The sequence below is a fragment of the Mus caroli genome, unplaced genomic scaffold (assembly GCF_978045245.1).
Source record: "Mus caroli unplaced genomic scaffold, Mus_caroli_1 scaffold_12, whole genome shotgun sequence".
Lineage (NCBI taxonomy): Eukaryota > Metazoa > Chordata > Mammalia > Rodentia > Muridae > Mus > Mus caroli.
In genome coordinates this window covers 120,884,370-120,909,623 of record NW_028227267.1, presented here as the reverse complement: position 1 = coordinate 120,909,623, position 25,254 = coordinate 120,884,370, and the positions used below count along the sequence as shown (strand labels likewise).

The 25,254-nt window shown below is 37.7% G+C and overlaps 1 protein-coding gene across 1 annotated transcript in view; it reads right to left on the bottom strand.

Moving 5' to 3' along the window:
* Positions 1-25,254, bottom strand: part of Itgbl1 (integrin subunit beta like 1) — a 261,464-nt gene that overhangs the window by 136,141 nt on the left and 100,069 nt on the right. Inside the window, exon 3 of the mRNA XM_021181852.3 lies at positions 4,427-4,573. Coding sequence (XP_021037511.1) covers positions 4,427-4,573 — 147 coding nt within the window. The remainder of the gene's footprint in view (positions 1-4,426; positions 4,574-25,254) is intronic.

The following is a 25,254-nucleotide window of genomic DNA, read 5'->3' as shown; positions in this document are numbered from 1 at the left end:
CAGAGGAATGGATACAGAAAATGTGGTACCTTTACACAATGGAGTACTACTTAGCTATTAAAAAGAATGAATTTATGAAATTCCTAGGCAAATGGATGGACCTGGAGGGCATCATCCTGAGTGAGGTAACCCAATCACCAAAGAACTCACACAATATGTACTCACTGATAAGTGGATATTAGCCCAGAAACTTAGAATACCCAAGATATAAGATACAATTTGCAAAACACATGAAACTCAAGAACGAAGACCAAAGTGTGGACACTTTGCCCCTTCTTAGAATTGGGGTCAAAACACCCATAAAAGGAGTTACAGAGACACAGTTTGGAGCTGAGATGAAAGGATGGACCATCTAGAGACTGCCATATCCGGGGATCCATCCCATAATCAGCCTCCAAACGCTGACACCATTGCATACACTAGCAAGATTTTGCTGAAAGGACCCAGATATAGCTGTCTCTTGTGAGACTATGCTGGGGCCTAGCAAACACAGAAGTGGATGCTCACAGTCAGCTATTGGATGGATCACAGGGCCCTCAATGGAGGAGCTAGGGAAAGTAACCAAGGAGCTAAAGGGATCTGCAACCCTATAGGTGGAACAACAATATGAACTACCCAGTACCCCACAGAGCTCATGTCTCTAGCTGCATATGTATCAGAAGATGGCCTAGTCAGCCATCAGTGGAAAGAGAGGCCCATTGGTTTTGCAAACTTTATCTGCCTCAGTACAGGGGAATGCCAAGGCCAAGAAGTGGGACTTTAGGATAGCATTGGAAATATAAATGAAATAAATACCTAGTAAAACAAAAACAAAACAAAAAGAAAACAAAAAAAAACAAGAGGGGACAAGACTTCTAAAGTGGGTATTTTAGTTAGGTTTTCTATTGCTGCTATGAAACACCATGAACAAAAGCTGTGGATAACATGGTTTATTTGATATATATATATATATAACTTGTTTATCATCAAAGGAAGTTGGCACACAAGGCAAGGGACTGGTGGCAGGAGCTGATGCAGAGGTGTGGAGGACTATTGTTTACTCTGTTGCTTCCCATGGATTACTTAGCCTGCTTTCTTACAGAACCCAGGACCACCAGCCCAAGGATAGCAACACCTACAATGGGCTGTGCCCTCCCCTATCAATCGCTAATTAAGAAAATGCCTTACAGTCAGATATTATAAAGGCATTTTCTCAATTGAGTTTCCTCCATTTCAGTGTGTCAAGATGACAGAAAACTTGCCAACAGAAGGGAGTAATACAATTTTGAGTGGCTGCTCTTGAAACTTGTTGGGAAGTTATTATTAAAGAAGATGTGAATAAGACCAAGATTGCCAAAACAAACCACAAGATTCATTTAAGGCAGTGAGTAAATATAAATTTGAGTAAACCCAAAGCAGCAACATTAGTTCCTTACAAACCTAACACTTACCAGATGTGATGTATTCTCTGTGTGTTTGTGTGACTGTGAGGAATCTTTAAGTATGCCTCTTGAAAAGTGTTAACTTTGGACCCTTCTTCATAATCTACATTATAATCTATTAATAATAAAAGGGAGAAAGGCTAACAAAACCCCTAAAAATAAAATAAAAATAATATATATATAAATAAGCTCAATTATATTTCAAATGACCTACATAGCTCCTCTAAAAAGAGATTAAGGAAGCCAGGCAACTTATCAATATAGCTTCGACTAGATTCCCTAACCTGAGGCATGGTTAGAGTGGGGTGAGAGTAGACGTACTTGAATTAGAACCAAACTTTTTTTGGTTTTCTACATTTATTTCATGTAGGTATGTCTATGAACAATTCTTAAGAAACAATTTTAGATGTAGGTAATATAGAATAGAGCAAAATAGTAAATGTATGTGGGGAGGCTTCATAGAGGTCCAAACTGAGCAACATTTCATTGATGAGAATAGATAAATGGACTATAGGCATAATGGCCCATGCTTATGATCTCAGCAGTGGGGATGGAGGCAGGAAGACTGTACCAAGTTTTAGTCTAATTGGGAATATAGGGACAGCTAAGATAGCCTGAGCTACACAGTGACACTTCACCTCAAAAAATCTAATACGGCAGTAACAATGTTAACACACACACACAAATAAAAAATAAAATAAAATAAAATAAAGGAGGCCTATAGAACAGATTTTATTTGTGGTTGTACAAAATTATCAGTAGTATGAAAACAGCAAAAGCAAGGGAAAACAAGAGAGATGACAACATCACCCTGTCTCAAATTAGATCAGTGAGGAAAGGTTGGTGTTATAAAGGACATCATTGAGTCATTGAAAACAGGGGACCAGAACTATGATTTTATAAAAATATTTATCAATCTTATAAAAGAGGGTATATTTATCTTGTACTTTATACTTTGTCAAATATGATTTGTCATCTACGAAGAGTATTCTTTGCCAGGCATGTTAATTCATACCTTTAACCCCGGCAACTGCAAAGCAGAGGCAGGCTGATCCTTGTGGAACTGAAACTAGTCTGGTCTGCATAGTCTAATGGTTCTCAACCCATGAGTTATGACCCCACAGGGGTCACATATCATTATTTACATTAAAATTCATAACAGTAGCAAAATTGCAGTTATGAAGTAACAATGAAATAGTTTTATGGTTTGGGGGTCACTACAACATGAGAAACTGCATTAAAGTTTCCACAGCATTAGGAAGGCTGAGAACCACTGGTATTGTGAGTTCCAGATCACCCACAGACTAAGACGTTCTCTCAAAAGGGAGAAAAGACAGGTCTGTATATTTCTCTTTTGTGCAATATTAGTGTGTCAAGCCACATTTACTGAGTCATGAATCTTCAGAATCAATAACATACTTGTGTGTAGATGTGTTTGTGTGTGTTTTCATATGTTTGTATGTGTGTTTTATCTGTATGTTTGTGTACATACATGGGTGTGTACATATGTATATGTGTGCATGTGTGTTGGCAGGTGATTGTGAGTCAGAGAAATCCTACTGAGAGAAAGACATAGTGAGCAAAGAAGTGAGGAGACTGTGTTGAGCACATCCTGGCATGGTAGATAGCAAAACACCCTGACTGAGCTTAACTTATACTAAGCAGTTTGTTGAAATCAGACTGAGAAAAAGCCCTAGCTCTGATTACAAAAGAGACCCAGCAATAATGCAAGCTTCAGGGTGGGATATGTCTAAATTGTCAAAGATTTGCCTCTACCAGGTGGAACAAGTCTTGTACCTCTGGAACTGACCAACCAGAGAGCTTCCAAACCCAAACTAACAAGTTACAAAACCCAAGAGACAAACAGCTGCTTCCCATAGCCTGTAATGTGGATTTGTTTGTTCACTGTGGGGTTACTGAAAACACCTCTCTGACCCACAGAGCTTTTCTACTAGTTTGAGTTGCTCCTTCTCTTGCTGATGTAGAAGCAAAGAAAGGCTGGGGGAACAAGAAAGAGAGTTGATACCAAGTAACTCTCTAACAGTATTAATGAAGATGGTTCATACACTTATAGTCACTGAAAAATAAATCACAAAACCAAAACTAAAAAGCAACAAACAAAAGACAAAAGCGTTCACACTACATATCTAAACAGTTGAAGCTGAACCTCTGTTGCATCCACCCCAACCAGTAGGAAAGACTCAACACCATGTTGTCCTTTTTCAAGCAGGTTTATTCAGGAACACTTTGCATTGCAATGCAGGGACGGGAATCCTCCCAACGAACAAACGGGGCACGCCTTAAATACCTTACTGACTCCTCCCAATCACCCCAGTCACGGTTCACAGTAGGCATGGCGTCTGCACAGTGCAGGCGCCTGGGATGTGGCTAAGTCTGAGGTAATGAGGAAGTCAGGTGCTTGTCATAAGACCTGGCAGCCATCCCGGGGGCCATCTTGGGGCAGTGGCCGCACCCGCTCCTCACAAACCTCCAGGGCAGCACATGAGACTGAGAGTCTAATGCGTTCCTTTGGATGGGTAGGTGCAATATGGTTGAGAAAAGTGACTTAGAGGCTTATGTGGGCATTTGTTGAAGCTATTTAAATACAATTACAGTACCTAACTACCATTGAAGTCCAAACTATAACTATTATGGTTTATGTGACTTTGCTAATTACTTTAATAGCTTCCCTGTAATGCCTAAATGACTCCTATGAAATAATTTGTCAACACACACACACACATGTATACATACACACACATAAATAAACTTTGCTATTCTTACATCCTCAGTGAAGTTCATAAGCAGTATCTGAAACTTCCATACATTAAAATCTTAGGCTTCATTTGCTGCTAAGGTGTAAATTCAAAGCACTCTTGAACTCTAATTACAATAATTAAGTCAGTCATATGTCTTAGTCCAGCATTCAACATGACTATAAAATTTCATTAAAATCCAAGTCTTGATTATTGTAATGAAGAACTCTCCAGGGATGTAGTTCTTACCTGCATTGGAGCAGATGACATCTTGGGAGTTCTTGCACATCTGGTTGCTGATTTTTTTGGTCAGGTCACACTTGGTTGGGTACTGGCAAGCTTCCCCAGACCATCCCACATCACACTTGCACTTGCCGCAGTCACAATTACCGTGGCCTGAGGGATCAACAACATCTGGTGAGATTCAGATGGTTTTACCAAGGAAGGGTCTATGTTAATAAAGACCCCCATGGGGCTGTTGCTTCAACACAATGGTACAATAATATCAAATACACATATCTGAGAGTGGTTAGGGAGTAATATTATTCTTCAGAAAGAATATGACAACTTCATTTCAATAGTCAACTTTTATAAGTAAAAATATTAAGTGAATTTCCAGAGACAGAGAAATTAAAGGAAGACTAATAACTGACAGTTAAAAAAAAAAAAAAAAGCATTTCTATTTAACTGTATTAACACCACAATCCCCAAATGTCCCTTATGTCCCTTATGAGACATCACTAAGTGGTACACTGGATTGGGATTTCTTTTATAAATATATTAAATATTACCATGGAATTATCATAAATTTCAAAGTGTGATTTTTTTTAATTAATGAAGAAATGAAGAAATTTGACTCCATCACAAAAGAGAAAGCCACATCTTTACAGAATTGTCTCAGTTCTTTCTGTCTTCAATCATCATTTTGCTTTTAGGTGATGCTATTTAATGGGTTATGAGCACAGGTTTTATTAAGTCTGATTTCAGAAAGCATGATAATATTTTGTTGACTGTACACTAAACAATACTAAGTTTATAACATAAAATACTTGACCCCAAAATGTACAGTTTTCAAACTCAAGCTGTGATAGAAGTTACTGAGATTTTCATTTGCCAATGTTTGTCACGTTCTATGGAGGAATATAGTTTATAGTGTAAAATGTAACACTTCCTTGACCTTAAACTGCTTTGGAAGTTGAGCAAAGTTTAGTACAGCACTCCCACAATGGACAGCACCTATAGTACCTCCAATGTACAGCATCCACAATGTTGAGCACCCACACAATCTTTTGTCTCTCAGGCATGTCACTCATCTCCTCCATGATAACACATTTCTGGGGGTCAGGGTTTGACTCTTAATCCATGTAATCCAGAACCAGATTCTCATTTCTCAGGTCTAAGGGTGATTTTTACCTAATCCATGGCTACATCAAGTCCTAACTAGAAAAGAAGTCTCCAAACCTGACTCGTTGGAATTGACATTCTTGCTATTTGTTTTCTAAAACTTTAATTTCCACAATTCTGAAACTTAGTATTTAAATGTAATCCAGCATACTTAAGAACAAGCCCACTGACCTTCAAGTGAGTTCTAAAAGAGTTAAGGAAAACAAACACACAAAGCGAAATAAGTCCCAGACAATACAGTGGGGATGGTATGTGCGAGGCTCCTTTCATTCTTTGCAGGCTCAGTCGTGGTTGGGCCAGTCACTAATAGGCAAGACAACCTTCAGTAGAATACGAAATCAGAACTTCTATACCAGGAAACAATTATTAGACCCAGTCTCCTGTGTGAGCTAACTCCTTGCTTCTACAAGAATGCAGAAAGGGCTTTGTGAGAAAGTAAACAGGCTGCCACTAGCTCATTGCTTCCTAATGGATGCTAGAGGGGCAATGTGAAAGGATTACCCTCTTCCTGGTACTGCTAGTGAGTTCCTTAGAAGTTAACAGGGAGCAATACATAAAGTGGATGTTTATTTTTTATATGTATAGTAACTGCTTCAAGCCAAAATAAATATTATTTCAGTGCTGAAAAGATTTTAAAATTAATTAACCATTTGTATATACCAATGAAAAATTATTATACTTTCAGCTGATGAACCAAAGGAGAGAAAAAGATGAAAGCGTAGCACTTACTTCTCTCTTATCTACTAATATCCTATAGAGAAATAGACTCTCATGAAACACACAAGGATCATGTTTAGTGATAAACACACATATCCCAGGATTATGAGCAATCTCTCTGTGGCTTAGGAGGCTCTAAAGAAGTACATCAAAAGCAAACATATGAGGAAATACCGGTATGAAAGGGACCAAACAAACCAGCCTGACAACTAGGCACAGAATGAGACCTGGAGGAATCCCAAGTGCAAACAGGACATCTGTGGGAAAACTGAATGAAATCAGAAAAGTCTGCATTATACTTTAAAATGTAATGTTTGTCTTTTAATTTGTAACTGCATTGTGGCTACATGAGATGTTGACTGTAGATAATGCTGGACAGAGTGTGTGCAAGAGGCCGAACTGTGTTTTCTGCTCTTCTGGAAATCTAAAATCATCTCATAATCCAATGTATAAAAACATGAATACTCTGTATGAAATTGAGCCTAATTTATAGCTCAGGTTCTTAGAACTAACTTTAACTAAAAGGCAGTGTTTATGAGGTAACATATACTACATGTGTGTGAATTTGAATTTAGAGCATATTGGTACATACTTTATCAAAGGTATTAAGTAGAAGCTTCTACACATATCTAAAGCTTAAGCCAACAAAGAACTTGTTTCAAGCGAGATGTTTTACTGGAACTAATAACAATTGTCTAATGATAAAAGCCTGGTTGTTCTGGTCTCTAATCAGTGACAATTCCTAAACCCTCCTCATACTGACGATGCTTAGAATCCTGAAGTGTAATGATACTTTTGTTGTTGTTTGGTAATATATAATATTTCAATTTATTATTTTAACAGGTTCTAGTGAGTACAGTGAGACCATCTGTTACCAGGAGGACTTTTTATATAGGTAAACACCTATGTCCACAGATGCAGGATCACATCTGAATTCCTAGGCTGAGTTCCCTGCAATGTTAACTTTGATTTTCTGATAAATAACAAGCACATCCAAGGTCAAGTTTCTACTCACTCCTTGCATGTGATACAGCTTGAGGGAATACTTTGAGGTCCTGCAAATGTCCTGCTTCCTTCTAACATTTTCACCTTTATCTTCAGCATTTATCATGGAGTCTAATCCACAACAATTTGGGGTAATTCAGTGGCATTTTTCTATTTCTTTTATTCCCAACATTAATTTCTCTAACCATGGAAATATTTCTTCTCTTTACTTATAATTTTTCTATACATACTTTGTATATTATTTCACATTTCACAGTAAGTCTAATACTATTATTTCTTAGTTAATTATATAATAAAAATAAAATAATATTATTAAAGTTCTGCTACCTTTGAACATAACATTTTTCATATTTCTTATGCAGCCTTTTGGTAGATCAATATAGATAGATTTCATATATTGTGTATTTATAATATATATTTGTATGTTTTGCTGCTTGTATATTGGTCTTAAGATTTCATCAGCGTTCTTTTCATTTAAGCAGAACTTATTGTGCAGCTATTTTCTCTTAGTGAAGAATATATTCCTGGAGGGAGGAGAAAGACTCATCAGACTGAGGGAAAGAGAACCATATAAGACCAAGGAAGCTCATGAAGGTTACAAGACTCATAAGGCAAGGCACCTTCTCAGTGCCATACTCAGTAAACAGATGCTAGAAAAGAGAAAACATCTTGCAAGTTGTACAAGGGACTTCAGTGACACAGCTTTTGTGAATTATTTCTTATGCTGGGAAAGACTTTTTAGTATCTTTGAGTCAGCCATGATCCTGGACATGACCAGTCATTCCTCTTGTAAGTAACTCATATACTCATTGGCTCACCAAGCTACACTTGTATAGAAATTTTTTTTTAAATGTTTGTCATTCAGTGACTGTTTCATGTCTCCCCAGGAGAAGTCACTACCAAATGTACAATGAAATAAAGTCTATGCACAAGGAAATAAAATCTATAATACCAAGATGTGGAGACTGAGTGCTCTGACTTTTCTTCAGGTGCCACTACTTCTCAACCCTCTAAATAAAGGGAGCAAATAATACATATTTACATATTAATTCATATGTATGCATATGGATATTCTATGTATATTATTACTCAACACATAAAAATTCAAACCAATGAATGCATAGATCACACTGACGTTTCTTTTCCATGAAGCATTGCTTACCTCTACAACAGTAAGAACCTCCTTTCCATCTTTAAAATACTTATAGATTTATTCATACTTCTATACATTCAAATATTTTGAGAATTGCCTTGAAACAGGTCAACTAGAACAAATGCTTGTACATAAGGTTTCTTTTTTCTCTGTAAAATGCTATTTTTTTCCATTAATTTATTTATTTATCCACTTTACATCCCAATTGCAGCTGCACCCCTCTCCTCCCAGTCTCCTCATCCAGTCCTTCCTCCTATGCTCGTCTCTTCTCCTGTGAGAAGGGGAAGGTCCCCCCTTGGATTCTAATCTACTCCAGCACAGGTCACTCCAGAACTAGGCACATCCTTTCCCACTGAGGCTAGACAAAATTTGAGTAGGTGTTTGTGGGTGGGTTGTTGTCCTTATCCCTCCACTGGAAGCCCTACCTGGCTACAGGAGGTTGCCACTTCAGGCTTTATATCCCCCATTGCTAGGAGTCTCAGATAGAGTCATCATCCTCACAGACTCCCTAGAGTGCCACACTCCCCATTTTAGGTCTCTAGCATGTCCTGTTTTAAAGGCTACTTACATCTCTCTCTCTCTCTTTCTCTCTCTCTCCCTCCCTCCCTCCCTCCCCCTCCCCCTCTCCCTCCCCTCCCCCTCTCCCTCCCCTCCCCCTCTCCCTCCCCTCCCCCTCTCCCTCCCCTCCCATTCCCACTCCCACTCCCCTCCCCCTCTCTTGTTTCAATGGGGAAGTTATGGGACTCATTTGTAATACAATTACATTCATTTGTCACACTTTAACTTCCTTTTGAATTCTACCTACATCCTGGATGGTTCATTTTAATTTTACCTACTTCCTTTTGATGGGTTACACTTTTTGTGAGTTACATTTCAGTGGATTTTGACAAAGACCAGAGATTCAAAAATGTAGTGTTTATATACCAGTTCCAACACTCCATAGAGTGTTCCATGGTCTCTGCTGAAGAATCCTCTGAATCCTTTTCCTGTCCCTTGGCAATGATTAAGCTAGTCTGTATCTCTGTTCTCCAGGACATGCCTGTTTTTCAGTACTGTGTGAGTAGAATTACATCCTAAACAGCTTTTTATGATGGGCTTCTTCCATTTGGCCCGATGCATTTAAGTTCATCTTGTACGGGAATAAATTTATTCATTCAGAGACTTTTTTTTCTTTTTAATTTTCTGACAAATATTCCACTGTACAGGTTTAAAAGAATTTGTCCATTTACAAGATGAAGGGTATGTGCATTGGCTTTGAACTCAGAGCATTTGTCAATTAATTTTCATATTTGAGTGCAGTTTTTCTAATGCCTATATGGTTTTTCTGTGCTTATTTATTTTAGAATGGGATTGCAGTATCAATGAGACATAGAAGCATAATTGTGTTTTTAAAATCATAAAACTTTTCCAATGTGACTGTACTGGCTATTTTCGTGTCAACTTGACACAGCTGGAGTTATCACTGAGAAAGGAGCTTCAGCTGAAGAAATGCCTCCATGAGATCCAGCTGTAAGGCATTTTCTCAATTAGTGATCAAGGGGGAAAGGCCCCTTGTGGGTGGGACCATCCCTGGGCTGGTAGTCTTGGGTTCTATAAGAGAGTAGGCTGAGCAAGCCAGAGGAGGCAAGCCAGTAAAGAACATCCCTCCATGGCCTCTGCATCAGCTCCTGCTTTCTGACCTGCTTGAGTTCCAGTCCTGACTTCCTTTGATGATGAACAGCAGCATGGAAGTGTAAGGCGAATAAACCCTTTCCTCCCCAACTTGCTTCTTGGTCATGATGTTTGTGCAGGAATAGAAACCCTGACTAAGACAGTGACTAACATTTAAATGTGTGTGTATGTGTGTGTGTGTGGGGGGGGGGGGGTGTAGTGTAGTTTTTGAGACAGAATGCAAGGCTTCTTGAATGTTAGCCAAACTCTTTACTATGGAGTCACATTCAGGATATTATATCATAACCACTAACTACTGGGAAAAAAAGAATTTTCTTTTTTTTCCCCAGTATAAAGACAACATTTAATAGGGACTCACTTACAGGTTCAGAGGTTCAGTGCAAGGTGGGACCATGGCAGCATTGAAGCAGACATAGTGCAGGAGGAGCTGAGAGTTCTACATCTTCATCTGAATACTGCTAGGAGAAGACTGGTTCCTACATGATTAGGAGGACAAGGGTCTCATTGCCCATCCCCACAGTGACACACTTCCTCCAACAAGGCCACACCTTCTAATAGTGCCACTCCCTGGGCCAAGCATACTCAAACCATTCCAACTTTCAAGGGCATTCCTCGTGCTACCTCCAACTTAAATAACTACTAGCCATTTTTGGTTATCCAGAATTACAGTTCCATGACATCAGGAGTCTCACTGTGTTCATATCTAAATGACCTCCTTTTATAACCTATGCCAACCTTTTGATAAATACTTGCTGGATGAATACCACACCTTGCTTCCATGTGCTTTCACATACTAGCATACAGACACTCGATGCCTAGTAGGTATTTGAAGTTGGTAGTATACATAACTTAGAATGTGTTTATGCTTCAGCTAAAAAATGATTGCTATTTTTAAGTTTTAGACTCAATAATTGTGATCTTTGTTGTCAACTTGACTACATCTGGGATCAACTAAAACCCAAGTAGCTAGCTGGGCACGCCAAAGAGTGATTTTCTTTCGAGGCTCAATTGAGGTTGGAAGACCCATCCTAAATCTGAGGCACACCTTTGGGTGGCAGCCTATATAAAAGAATGTGGAAGATGGAAGCTTCTGCTGTTGGCTTGTTTGCCCCCACTCTTGCCAGCATGTTCACCTATCCTGCTGGATTTTTGTTTGTTTGTTTTGTTTTGTTTTGTTTGGATATTTTATGTATTTATATGTCAAATGTTTTCCCTTTTTTCCGGTTTCCCCTTTGCAATCCCCTATCCCCTTCCCCCTGTTTTTTTACTTCTCTTCCATTTCCCTTTTGAATTTTAATCATTCTAATCAATTTGTTGTAAAATAACGTTGTGGTTTAATTTACATTTCCCAAATGATTCTGATATTATTTTTTCAATATGCTTTATTTTGCTATCTATGCATTTTCTTTTGCTCGTTTTTGGTTTGTTTTACCCTGGTATTGAAATTTGAAGTTTGTAGATCTTAGGCACAACATCTCTGTCATAAATGTGATTTGCAAATATTTCCTTTAATTTGTGGCTTATGTTTCATTCTCTGGGTTTCATTTTATACATATGCATTTTATCAATTTTTCATTTTAAAAGCTATTAATAATCTGTCTACAAATTCTGCCTAATGTCAAGTTTATTCTATTGTGATTCATAAACAATATTGGCTCCTGTAACTTGCAGATTTTATGTAACTTGATAATTATTGATGTTGTAAATTTTTCACTAACTACTAATACTCCTGTACTTCACAAAATATAAAATTTCGGTTCTATGAGAACTCTAGCTATGTTCTTTAAAATGTTTTGGCTGCATAACATAGTTACTCTGGTTTTCTGTGTAAAATTCAGAATTATTCTGTTGATAATCACAAAATAAAAGAAAAATACTTTCAAAGATTTTACTGGGTTCTCATAGAACCTATGGACATACTAAAAGGGAAAGTAACTGTCTTAATATTACCCCTCATAAGCCGGGCGGTGGTGACACACGCTTTTAATCCCAGCACTTGGGAGGCAGAGGCAGGTGGATTTCTGAGTTCGAGGCAAGCCTGGTCTACAAAGTGAGTTCCAGGACAGCCAAGGCTATACAGAGAAACCCTGTCTCGAAAAAAAAAAATACCCAGGATATATAAATATAATAAAAACTATGAGTTTTGAATATTGTACCAGCCTATGTTTTGAGACACATTTTGTTCTCAGAAGTTATATTTCAGCATATTCTGTTATGGCTTAGATGTGTCTCCTAATACTCATTGAAGATTTTTGTGTCTATGTTCTTAAACTGTATTGGTATCAAGTTTTCTTTATTGTCACAACATTGTCTAATTTTAGTGGTCAGGAAATCTGAACAAAATGATCTGAGGTGTGGTTCTCAATTTCCATTTTGGGGGACAAGTTGTATGGAATCAGTATATTATTCACAAGGTTTGGTAGAATTTTCTAGTGAAATCATTACTCTATGCAACCTATTTTGTTCAAATGTTAGTTATGATTTAACGTCTTTAACCTGTAATGGGACAATAAGGGCTTTTTTGTTTTATTAACATTTTAGAGGTTGTGACTTTCAGTAAATTAGGCTATTTCATTTAAGCTGTTGAATCTGTGTTCATAAAAAAGCAGGCCATCCTTTAACACTAGCAACACCAGCTATGAACTATCTTATTTTATGTTGATGCGTTGATTCTCTTCCTGGACTTCCTCTACACAAATGTATTATCAAATCATTCCTTCTCCACCCTGAGTTTAATTAGGTCATACTTCCATTATCCCCATAATTGATACAATTAATGTTAAATATTTCTTCTGCCTCATTATAAAATATTGATGCTGTATATTTTTCTCTATATGGTAATTTTTTGCTATATGGTATTTTTATTTTTACTTAAGATTTAAATGCCCCAGGAAGATTTCTCTAATCTATGAGTTACAAAAAAAATGTACTATGTATTTTCATAACCCATGACGATTTTTCTAACTTATTGGTTACATAAAAATGTGCTATGTATGCTCCAGTATTTTTCTAGTGATTTCTCAGAAGTAGTTCTCTAATATTTTTTATTCATCCAGTATGATATACTACAATAGTGTCTCTTTTAAATTTCTAGAGGCTTATTTTATGGCTCAGAGTTACCATCACATTTAATTTCTCTTCTGCACTTTCTTCTATGATATAAACTGGTCATATTGGTAATGGTTTAACTTAGGCTTTTCATTTCCTCATCAATTTTGTATCTGCCTGCTCTGTCGATTGCTGACCAGGGAGCATTCTCATCTCCAACTGTGATTATTGATCCTCAATCTTCATTTCAGTTCTGTCATTTTAATCTTGATGTCTTTGAATACTACACTAAATGCACACAATTTGGCTTCCTCGCCTTGGTACAGAATCGTAACTGGTCCATTATATGGTGTCCTTACCTGGATGTTAAGCCTTTCCTTATGCTCCAAATCAGCATAGCTGACCCATCTTTGACTACAATTGCTTTAATAAAATAAATGTGCATTCTTTTATTTTTGATATATTCATATCTTACATTTTATCTGGTTTCATACACATGGCATGAAGTTGGATCTTCTTGACTAATAGTCTCCACTTTTCCCCCATTTTTAATTCCCCCATTTAGCATTCTCTGATCACAGTTCAGAGAAGTCTTATACTGTTGGATTCATACATAATCATACATACATCATTTAGTAGTTTCCATTCAACTTTTAGATTCCCTTCTCTTTTGTTAGTTGACAAGTATTAATGATCATAAGATTTTCTTTATTAACCAAGTCTACACTGTATTTCCCATTGTATTTTCCTTTAATTAATCACAATTTACTTTCAAATACTTTATGTGTGGTGTTAGAAACATAAGAGATCCCGGGCGTGGTGGTGCACGCCTTTAATCCCAGCACTCGGGAGGCAGAGGCAGGCAGATTTCTGAGTTCGAGGCCAGCCTGGTCTACAAAGTGAGCTTCAGGACAGCCAGAGCTATAAAGAGAAACCCTGTCTCGAAAAACCAAAAAAAAAAAAAAAAAAAAAAAAGAAACATAAGAGAGCAAGTACTTAATTCTCTCTTCTCATTCTCTATGCTATTTTTGCTTTTGCATAAACATACCTCATATTAACTGTAATAATACAAGTTGTTCTTTAGTTTTGAATTAGATAGTTATCCTCAATTTAGACCAAGAATAATGAGCTGAATTTCTGTGCTCTTTCATGACAATTTCTCTCAATTTCTAGCCATCTTCATCTCTTTGGTAGCCAAGTAATTTCCGGTGTCATATCATTTTTGTCTGAGGAAGTGTACATTTCCTTAGGGTAAACTTTCTGTGATAAACATTCTTATATGAAAAGTCCTTCATTTTGATTTTTAAAAGTATTTTTGCTGGATACAATGTTACTTTATCATTCCTTTCTGTGCTTTAAAAATGTCACTCCATTTTCCTCATGCTTGTATGATTTCTGAAAAGAAGTCTCCTCTAATTGTTATCTTTGTTCTTCTGCATTTAATGTATCTTTATTCCTGTCATTCCAAGATTTTCTGTCTTTACTTTGAGCAAATGTTTCTGTCTTTCCCCCAGGTGCAACTGTTACCTTGAAAACAGTGTTTGTTTGTCTTTGACTGAACAGAGAGGAAAGCTTTGTTTTGTAGGAAAATCAGTACAGTGCATATGGAAGTTCTCATAACCATAAAGGTTTGGTGATTTCCCTAAGGTCCCCAGTTCATGAATCACATTGAAAACCAATTTCCAATCTCTTCTGTAAGCAGTCAGTTGGAGTTATAGGAGACAAGTGTGAAGATTGTGTAAAACGCCCCCTCCTCACACACAAAACACTGCTGCTGAAGCAGCCCCAGGGCTTCCTACATATTTTGTTTTTGTTTTGATGCTCTTTTTTTTTTTTTTTACAAACTGGTTATTTTCTTTATTTTCATTTCAAATGGTCTCCCCTATGCACCTCCCAATCCCATCCCCCTTCCCCTTTGCCTATAAGATGGTACTACCACACCCACACATACACTTCAGCATCCCCGATCCTGGGGCAACATGCCTCCACATGACCAAGCACCTCCCCTCTTATTGATGCCAGATAAAGCAGTCCTCTGCTACATGTGTACCTGGAGCCATGGACTCATGGCTCTTTGGTTGCTGGTTTAGTCCCTGGGAGCTCTGGGGGATCTGGTTACTTGATACTGTTGTTCTTCCTATGGGGTTACAATTTCCTTCAGCTCCTTCAATCCTTCCCCTAACTCTTTCATTGGGGTCCCTGGGCTCAGTCTGATAGTTGGCTGTGAGTATCTGCGTCTGTGTTAGTCAGGTGCTGGTGGAGCCTCTCAGAGGACAGACATACTAGGCTCCTGTCTGTAAGCACTTCTTGGCATCAGCAATAGTGTCAATGTTTGGTGTCTGCAGATGGGATGGATCTCAAGGTGCATGACATTAGCCAAAATACCCAACAGAGGTGATATCAAACTTGAAGTGACCACATTCAGTAGATAAGTATGGTCCCCAGTTGAGGGATGGGCTACCCACCCATCTTAAAATTTTTAACCTACATATTCTCCAGCTATGCCCCATAAGGATTTGGTTGTAACTACAGAAAAATCAGTGCTCACTCCTTGTCTCCCTCCAGATGTTTATCTTTTTCCACAATGGGGCCTAGCTGCTTATCCTGTTATTTCAGAAGAATTTGAGAACACATAAGAATCAGCAGTTTTTCTACTTTTCTCCATTCTCAGGGTATAAACCACACTTTCTAGCTCTCTGTATCCCAAATGGAAACTAAGATCATAATTTGCTTTGGGGGCTAAACTCCTCAAAGAAACATTGTAACTGTAGCTTGCTTTTCCAGATCTTACAAGGCTATGTAGCTGATTTTTAAATAGAGATTATAAATATGAACAAGAATAACTTGAATTACTTCAGTAACTCAGGCATTCTTAACCATTGTCAGTAATACTTGCTTATTTTAAATTTTAAAATCATATCATAAAATGTATAATTTGAAAGTGTTTGTTTATTTGTAAATTGTTTAACTGAAATAATTAAAAAAACTAAAATATCTCTGCTTACTTAATTTATTCAACACTATATATGATTTCTACTGACAGTAACCTTATCACTAGAATAGCTATAAAATCTGGTCCTCCATTGGCACTGACAAGATACAGTATTGCTACAGCCTTGCTGTAGCAATTGCTACAACCTTGAAGCTGATGTTTTAATCGGATTTCTTGGTTGGCCCTGCCAGATAAAACCCATTTGCTCTTTCTTCAAATGTGCAAATTACCAGGATCTACACTACTTCCCGGCAGATTCAAACTTGCTTACTTAGACATACTCAATTTTCTCCTTGTCTTTTTCAGACACTGTTGACTCCATGGCCTTCGGCACTTGCAAAAAAACTCAAGAATTAACCATCACTAGAACCTTCATTTTCTAATATAACAATTAGTTCATACTTCAAAGTAGAAACTTGGCATTGTTTTTAACTCAGGGTCAGTGACTGGCCCATAGTAAGATTTTTTAGGCTAACAAACAATTACCTTTTAGATATTTCTGCTTTTCATTTTGGGGAACATTTCAATGAGCGCAATGGAAAAACTCTATGTGAAAAGCCTTCAATATTTAGTCTTCATTTTAGTGTTGCCATGACATTAGTAAGCCACATGATCCTGACAAGTAAAAGAGAAAAGAAAAGGAAAACAGAAGTGATAATTATTGGCTTCTAACACTGTAGCAAGTACTTTATGCGGATTAGTTCATTAATTGTTATAATGAGCCAATAAGATAGATTTCGTTACTTGGTTTTGCAAGTGAGGGGACAAAGGGTGAATGTTTATGTAGCTCCTGCACTCAAAATGCTTCTGTCAATATCCTTTGCTTAGAAGTTGAAATGAGTGGGCTAGAGTAAGCCATTTTTCCTGGAAAGGCAGCATGTGGCCCGGATTTGACACCAAAGCCTCTGTTTCCTGTGTTTCCTTTGACAAATTGGACCAGACTGAAACAGGTAGAAACTCAGGATTCTTAGGTTTGCCTGCAAAAATAAGACATTGGACTAAATAACTCTAAGGTTCAATTTACTTGAAAAATCTGACACTATAGACTAGAAAAATATTTGTTTTTTTATTTAACTTGTTATTAATTCTTTGTAAACTTCACATAATGTACCCAAATCTCACTCATTTTTCAGTCCCTTTGTACCTGCCATCTGCCCTGGCAACCTGGTGCACCCCCCACCCCCCAAAAAAAACCTCTCGTTGTGGAAGCTGTAGTGTGTCACAGTGTGCTCCACAGTGTATGCTTTTTTCCCAACACATTGTTACTTGTGAATTGCAGCGATCTTTGCGATGAGTCATTGGTCTAGTCCAAGAGCTCTGGCTTCTGCTACTCTACCAATGCTGGATCCTCTCCAGGACTCCTCTCAGATAACCTGTTGTTGCCCTGTGTCATGGAGATCCCGAGGCTTTGGATTTGTAGGGAACCCCTTCACATTCTCCAGCAGTTCATCAATGGGGTAGATGTTGGGGCTGACTGACTCAAAGCCCTGGATCTGAGCCTGCTTGGTAGATAAGTTGGTCAGCCCATCAGCTCTACTTCACCCACACCACCAGGGCAACCTCTCCAGCATTGCCCCAGTTGGCTTAGTGCCAGCTCTCCTGGTTCTGAGACCACTCTTCTAATTGCTGCAGCAGGCACTTAGAGAGTTCTTAGTCTCATACCCTCTGGACTGGGTCACCAGTAACCTCCCAGTCAGGACCAGCTCTACTATGTTGCCTAGGTGACCTGCAGTTCAGGCTATCCCCTGTTGATGCCAGCAAGGGACAGGACCAGCAATTCTGTTTTCATGACTTTAGGACAGAAAAATAAAACCTCCTCATAACAAAGCAAAGCAGACTCTTCAAAGCAGGGACTAAACAAACAACAAACAATCAAAAATAGGTAATGGTGGACATCTAAACATCCAAAAATTGTTACTAAATTATATTTGCTACTCAAAAATGAAAACGTTGAAATTATACTTTTTAGCCAAAATTCACATTAAAATATTACATATGCCAATCTGATTGTATGTAAAGTAGAGTTGGGTAAATCATGATAAAATTGGGACTTAAAATAGAAATTTTGGTAAAGAGATTGAAACATAATGTATGATAGTAAATATGGTAATTTGGAATAACTCAGGTAATAAGTTGCATAATGTCAAATACATTCATGCATTAAACTTTTTTGCATTAAATTTGTGCACAAACACACTTACATTAAGGATTCAGAAAACTTCTAGGAGTTCTTGCAAATTCTGCTACAGTTAACCGTGAGCTTTGATGTGCTATATAATTAACCTTTTCACTTCCTTCAACTCATTAAGGCAAAGAGTAGTAAAATAAAAATATGTATGTGTCCCTCATTTCTTACAAAATGTGTCTTGGTAAGAACATTAGAGTTATTTGCTGACTCTGCTTAATCCTTATAAACCCCAAGAAGTTTATGGCCCTTTTCTATTACAATAAGGAGGTGTGCCCTTTGTCCCAGGTCAATCAAGATAGGAAAGGAAAAGAGGAAGGCTCAGAGATCTGGGACAGATGGTCTCAGGTCTCTTTCCCTTTGGACTTCAAATTCCAAGTCCTAAGACTCTATCAGAAAACACTTATGAATAATGTGTTTGAGTGGAAAAACCTTGCCAAACTAATCTAAAAAAATCCCAGAATGGTCCAGGGCGAGATGGCTCAGTGGGTAAATTGCATGTCACACAAACATGAAAACCTGAGTTCAGGTCCCCAGAATCCACATAAAGTCAGATCCTGAAGCATTTGTCTGTAATATCAGTGCTCCCATGGCAAGATAGAAGGCAGAGATAGGAGAATCCTGGAAACTTCCTGAGCTAGCTAGCCTGGAAAATACAGTGGTGAACAAGAGACCTGTGTTAAACCAAATGGAAAATGAGAAAGGTATCTTGAGGTTGTTCTCTGATCATGACATGCATGCATACATGTAATAATATGTGCATCTTATATGTACTTTAGTATTAACATATATGAAAGTTAGTAAGCAATAAATGTCTCTAAGATGATTGCTAAAAATGGAAAATCTGCGTGATGCACTGGTATTCATCCACCTAGACCAAAAGCTTTGAAGAATAGGCATTCTTACACACTGGCCTAATAACTACGATCGTAAGCTTAAGACAATAAATGATTTTACAGACTTAAAGTTTGGAGCTAAGATGAAAGGATTGACCATCCAGAGACTGCCCCACCCAGGGGTCCATTCCACCATCAGCCACCAAATGCAGACACTATTGCATATGACAGCAAGATTTTGCTGAAAGGACCCTGATATAGCTGTCTCTTGTGAGGCTATACCAGTGCCTGGAAAACACAGAAGAGGAGGCTCACAGTCATTTATAGGATGGAACACAGGGCCCTCAATGGAGGATCTAGAGAAAGCACCCAAGGAGCTGAAGAGGTCTACAATCCTATAGGAGGAACAACAATATTAACTAACCAGTACCCCCAGAGCACGTGTCTCTAGCTGCATATGTAGCAGAAGATGGCCTAGTAGGCCATCATTGGGAAGAGAAGCCCCTTGGTCTTGCAAACTTATATGCCCCAGTACAGAGGAACACCAGGGCCAAGAAGTGGGAGTGAGTGTGTAGGGGAGCAGGGAGGGGGGAGGGTATAGGGGACTTTTGTGATGGCATTTGAAATGTAAATAAAAAATAACTAATAAAAATTTTTAAAAAGAAAAATTTAAAATGACATAAAGTAAAAACATGTTCAGCATCATTTGTCCTCTTTGTTTTAGGGCACACAAAAAGGTATATCCCACCAACTGGTAACAGTGCACATGGATTATTCGACAAGCAGTGTTTGTATTTCACAAAACTAGTGGGAAAGTCCTTAAAAATTATAAGCTATTATTCAATTTGAACTGGGTATTCACTTAAATATGTATTTTTTATACATTTTACTTTCATTGTTAGTCAGTATGCTAACAAAATTATAACCATGTCAAATCATGCATGTGTGTTTGTTTCTGCATATTGCTTGAGATTTTTTTTAGAGTTCCTTAAAGTTTCTCTACATTAATAATAGGCCTTATGATCAACTACCTCTTAAAAATCTCAAAACATGAATAAATAAATAAGTGTCAGAATTCATATTGTTCTCTCTGATTATTAATGGTAGGTCAAGATCTAATACAAATAGTCTAGAGTGTATTAACATCATTCATTCATGGAATATGTCAAGAAAGAAACAATAAAGATAATATTTATATTTTTATCTTTAGAAACATTTATTTTGTTTATGTATACACTATTATTATAAAAAGACATGTATAAAATTACAAATTATTATAATTTATACAGGTATATTCCACTTTTATGTGCAATTCAGTTTTAATATAACTGAATTAAGAATAGATTTGCAGAATTCATAAGAATTATTCTAAGCTAGATGAAAGAGAGACATTATTGGTATTTTGGGTATTTTTCATACTTCCTATCCATCCTGAGTCTGAATATGAATTCTACCAAAGAGGATTGAAGTGTTTTGGTGGTTAGGAGAAAGCCTTCTACCCTGCCTACCTCAAGGGTGACTGTATATAGACACAGAGGGAGAATGTTGGAAATCTACCCTGCATGACTCTTGGAAAGAATTGCAAATTTCTTTCGTACTATCTTGGGACAGTTGCAGTGGAACTGGGAAGTGAAGTGGCTGTTAAGGTCAATTGATGTCCTGCAGGTCCAGCAAGACATAAGAGGGTAATGCTAATTTTCTTTCAATAGAGTGCTACACTTAGGGAAGACTTTTGTTTGGGTGGGTAGATGGATGTGAACAACTAATGTCCTACTAAGTGAGAAACATAGATGTGGCAATAAGGGATCTGGCATCTAGCAGAAACACAGAGGTAGCAATAAAGTTCTATGAGACTCTGCATTAACTTATGTTTTTTTACTGCAGAGGAAATCTGAAGTTGGCTAAGTACTTCCAGAACAAAATCATATAATATTTATCAATAGAATTAGCACACACAGGTTGTATGTCCTTTTCATTGGTATGTTGAATTTATGACCACCAGGACTTCAAATGCCATGTTATTTGAAAATGGGACCATTGCAGATGTATTCAGGTAAGATAAGGTGATACTAGGGTAGGGTAGGGTGTCCTTAATTTATGAAGGACAGATCCCTATAAACAAGAACAATCTAAACATAGAACTGCATGCATAGAAAAGATGCCTGGTAACATGCAGGTAAAGGTCAGTGTACTATGACTACAGGGAACAGATCATCAAAAAGCCAGTAAACAAATTGCCAATGTTTAGAAGAGAGCCTGAGTCACTTCATTGCTCCTAACAAACATAAAACCAAGCCACCAACTTGATATCAGACTTCTGGTCCCAAGAACTGTGACACAAAGGAATTTCTGTAACATATAGCACCTACTGTGTGGACTCCATTTCAACAACCCTCACAAAAATTGGAGGTACAGTTTGCAGTGGTTCTCAACCCTCCTAATTAAAAGGTTCTCCAACCTTCTAATACACCCCCAACCATAAAATTATTTTTGCTGCTACTTCATAACTATAATTTTGCTGTTGTTATAAAACATAATGTAAATACTTTTGGAGACAAAAGTTTACCAAAGGGGCCTTGATCCATAGATTAAGAACTGCTGGTTTCAAGAAATTAGAGGGTATGGAGGTGCAACACTATACTTTTCTGAGTTTGTCCCATAAAAATGAACTGGTACTCATTGGCATCACTAAGTTATAACCTGTATGTTTAAGAGGTAGTTCTAATCTGCTTCTTGGGGAATCATGAACTCTGAACACTGTGCTAATACCTAGGGCATTCTGAGGATCACGTGAGAAGGTTGTGCTAGATGTTCTTTCAGATTAAAATATTCCATCTAGATGGAGGAAGAAGGTTTATAAACCTCAAGGACAATCACAATTTAAAAGACTCATGAAACTCTGGAAATTTACAAAAGTCACATGGCCACTCCCAGTGCTATGCAGGTAAAGAACAATTGTGGGCAGGAGTGAGGGGTTTCCTTCAGTGGAGGTTCCTGCAAGTTGGGCAGAGAACTCTAGGGATGCAGTGTTCTTGAATCATCATCAATACTGGGTCAAGCTTTCTGTTAATGTAGCTGACATTGAGTCATATGTGCTCCTTTCAATGACCTCAACAAACTCATTGTTTCACCAAGCTAAAATCAGGTTTAATGGTGTTGGCTTTGTTTCACTTTGATTAATTACTTAATTGTCAATGCCCTACTTGAGGTGAACATGTGTTCTGTTCAACCATTTCCAGGAAAATTCACACAACAGAAAGTAGAAACTTCTAAACAAAATAATATATTTCTCTTTGCTTAGTCTACACTCCATATGGAAAAAAATGATGGGAAAGAAATCCTCCCATTAAATAAATCATTGCTTAGACAAGTACTGAGGAAAAGGAAAAAGGTGAAATGACTTGACTACATCTTTCTAATTGTTCTATTCAAGATTCCTCTAGTACACAAACCTTGTTTTAAAAAACAAGATCATCTTTGAAAGCCAAGTCAAGCCTCTTCTACTGTATTATTAGTCAGGGTTCTCTAGAGTTACAGAATGTATGGAATGTCTCTACATATTAAGGGAATGTATTGTAATGACTTACAGTCTGCCAATTACTAACCTGACTAAGCAAGCAATGGGTAGCTGTGGATGGGAAGTCCAAGAATCTAGTAATTGCTCAGTCTCACAAGGCTAGTTGTTTAAGATGCTCTTCTGTAGAAGTAGCTTCCAACAGATGTGCTGGCAAGTAAGTGCAAGCGATTGAAGAAGAGTGAATCTTTCTTCTTCTAATGCAGGCCTCCAGCAGAAGGTGTAGACCATATTAAGCTGTGTACCACCATGCCAGGATCTTGTACTTGTTCTGTCCTAGGCTGACCTTGAACTCAGAGATCTCCTTACCTCAGTCTCCTGAATTAAAGATAAGTACTACTTTGCCTGGACCTAAGCTTTTCATGGCCACTATGTATCAAGATCCCCATGTCAAGATCCAAGTCAGAAACTTGTGTCTTCTACTTTCAAGATCTGGATCATGGGTGTACCCTCCAATTCTGGATTCCAGATATAGTCAAGTTAACAAATAGGAATAGCCACTATACCCACCAACTCTATAACACTTCTGGTTTGAATGGGATGTTGGAAGTTCCCTTCTACAAACATCAGCTGCAAATTGGGCCTGTGAGGTAGAATTGCAATACAAGTCTCTTATTTCCAATTAAGTTATACCTCTGTAGGGTAAGTTAAATACCACCATCACTATAAGATGATCAATTAAATCTTTAGAGTGATAGTTTCCATACCTCAACTACAAAACAGCAGATGGCAATTTCTTTTTCTTTTCCTCATCAGTTAAAAAAGTAAGCATTTATATATTTTGCATTAAGTGTATTATTAATCCTCTAATTGCAATGTTTTCTTTTTGACTTTGACTCCCTAGGAGACATCTACTATAAGCTAGCATGAAGTAGCCACCTAATGAAAGCAATCAAGAGCTTGGCTGCCTTGATTTTCAAAGAGAAAGAAAATCATTCATTTCCATGTGGCAAGAGTACTTTATAGCATGGCTGTTTATGCAGAACTAGACCAGCCATCAGGAAATGTATGTCTGCGGTTGGCATGGAAACTAATTTTAGCTGGTTCTCATTCATTCTTTTAAAGTTTTTTAATCACTTATGAAATATTTCACAGAATTTAAAAAGCAATTCATGGATAAGATAAAATATATTAAAAATAAAGTGTCACTTTTGATTTTTCTTTTTGAAAAGATAAGACTTCCAGATCAGTAGACAGAAAAAATTAATTAGAAATAAAGCCGCATGACAGGCAGTATGTTTAAGGATTTAACACTCCCTCTGTTCTGATACACCCATCTACTTTCTTGAAGAGTGAAATCTGGATACAGGTCACTCAACAAGTAGGGTTCTAGAAATCACATAGACTAGCAATAGGAGGCATAGTCATGTCAAGTGACCAAAAGAGAAAATAAGTTGCCATAGCAGCCAAGCCACTTTGTGTAGAAACTGTTGAAAGCCAAGGCTCTTAGATATTGAAGAAAATGTGTAGCAGAAGTGGAGCTGATGCTCCAATGATTTGCAGCAATATGATTAGCTATCAACCTCCTCAGCCCTGTCCAAAATGCCCTCTAACCTTCCCTGTGACTCATGTGCTTTGCTTTACTCCTCTGGCAAACCGTAATTATAATTCATGCTAGATAACTTCCCCTAATTTTACATTTAAACATATATATTTTTTTATCCCTTCTAGATGATGGATTTTAACTTCTACTTTGCATCAGCATACTGATATTTCCTTTGGAAAGTAGCACTACTAAATCTATAATGCATGAAATAACACAAATACATGTTGTGATACAAATAACTTGGATGATTGAAGTGGTGTGTGAAATGAAAAGCAACTTAACAGAAGAGGACATGCTTGGAGACAGTCTAAAAGTGACTCATGCAAATGCTTAAACAGTTTGCTCTCACAACAGCAATGGAGGAGGGTGAAAAGCGAAGTCCTTCCTTGCTGCTCTTCCTTTCTCTCATGCCAGCCCCTCAGGCCCAGTCCATGCTTCCTCCATCTCTTCTTTGGAAAAGGCCTAGATTTCTTTGTCTCTAGCTTTTAGAGTTCCCCAATTCCTTTCTTTCCTCCAGATCAACCCTGGTGGTTTTATTAGTAGCAAAAGTCCCCTGCTCTTTCCTCAATGAAATCAAAAGCCCCTTTGTAGACAGACACAGATCCCAGCTTTTAGTATCTATTTAAATTCTACCCTACCTTTCCTGTTCAGAAATTCCATTTGCACTTAGAATCTTGTCTATTACTTGCCATCAACTGCCATGGATGTTTTTCTGAGATGACTAATACACTTTTTTAAAACTTAATTCAATTGACATTTAGATCCCTACCTAATAGGCTGCTTCTCCTCTTGGCACCCCCTTTCTCTTTCTCCCACTCCTCCTGCCCTTCTCTGCATCGTCACCCTCATCTCTCATGCCTACAAAGTACAGCAAACCCAGAAATCCCATTGCACATAAAGGGTAAAGTCAGTCAAAGCAGTAAAATGAGTAACAAAATTCATTTGG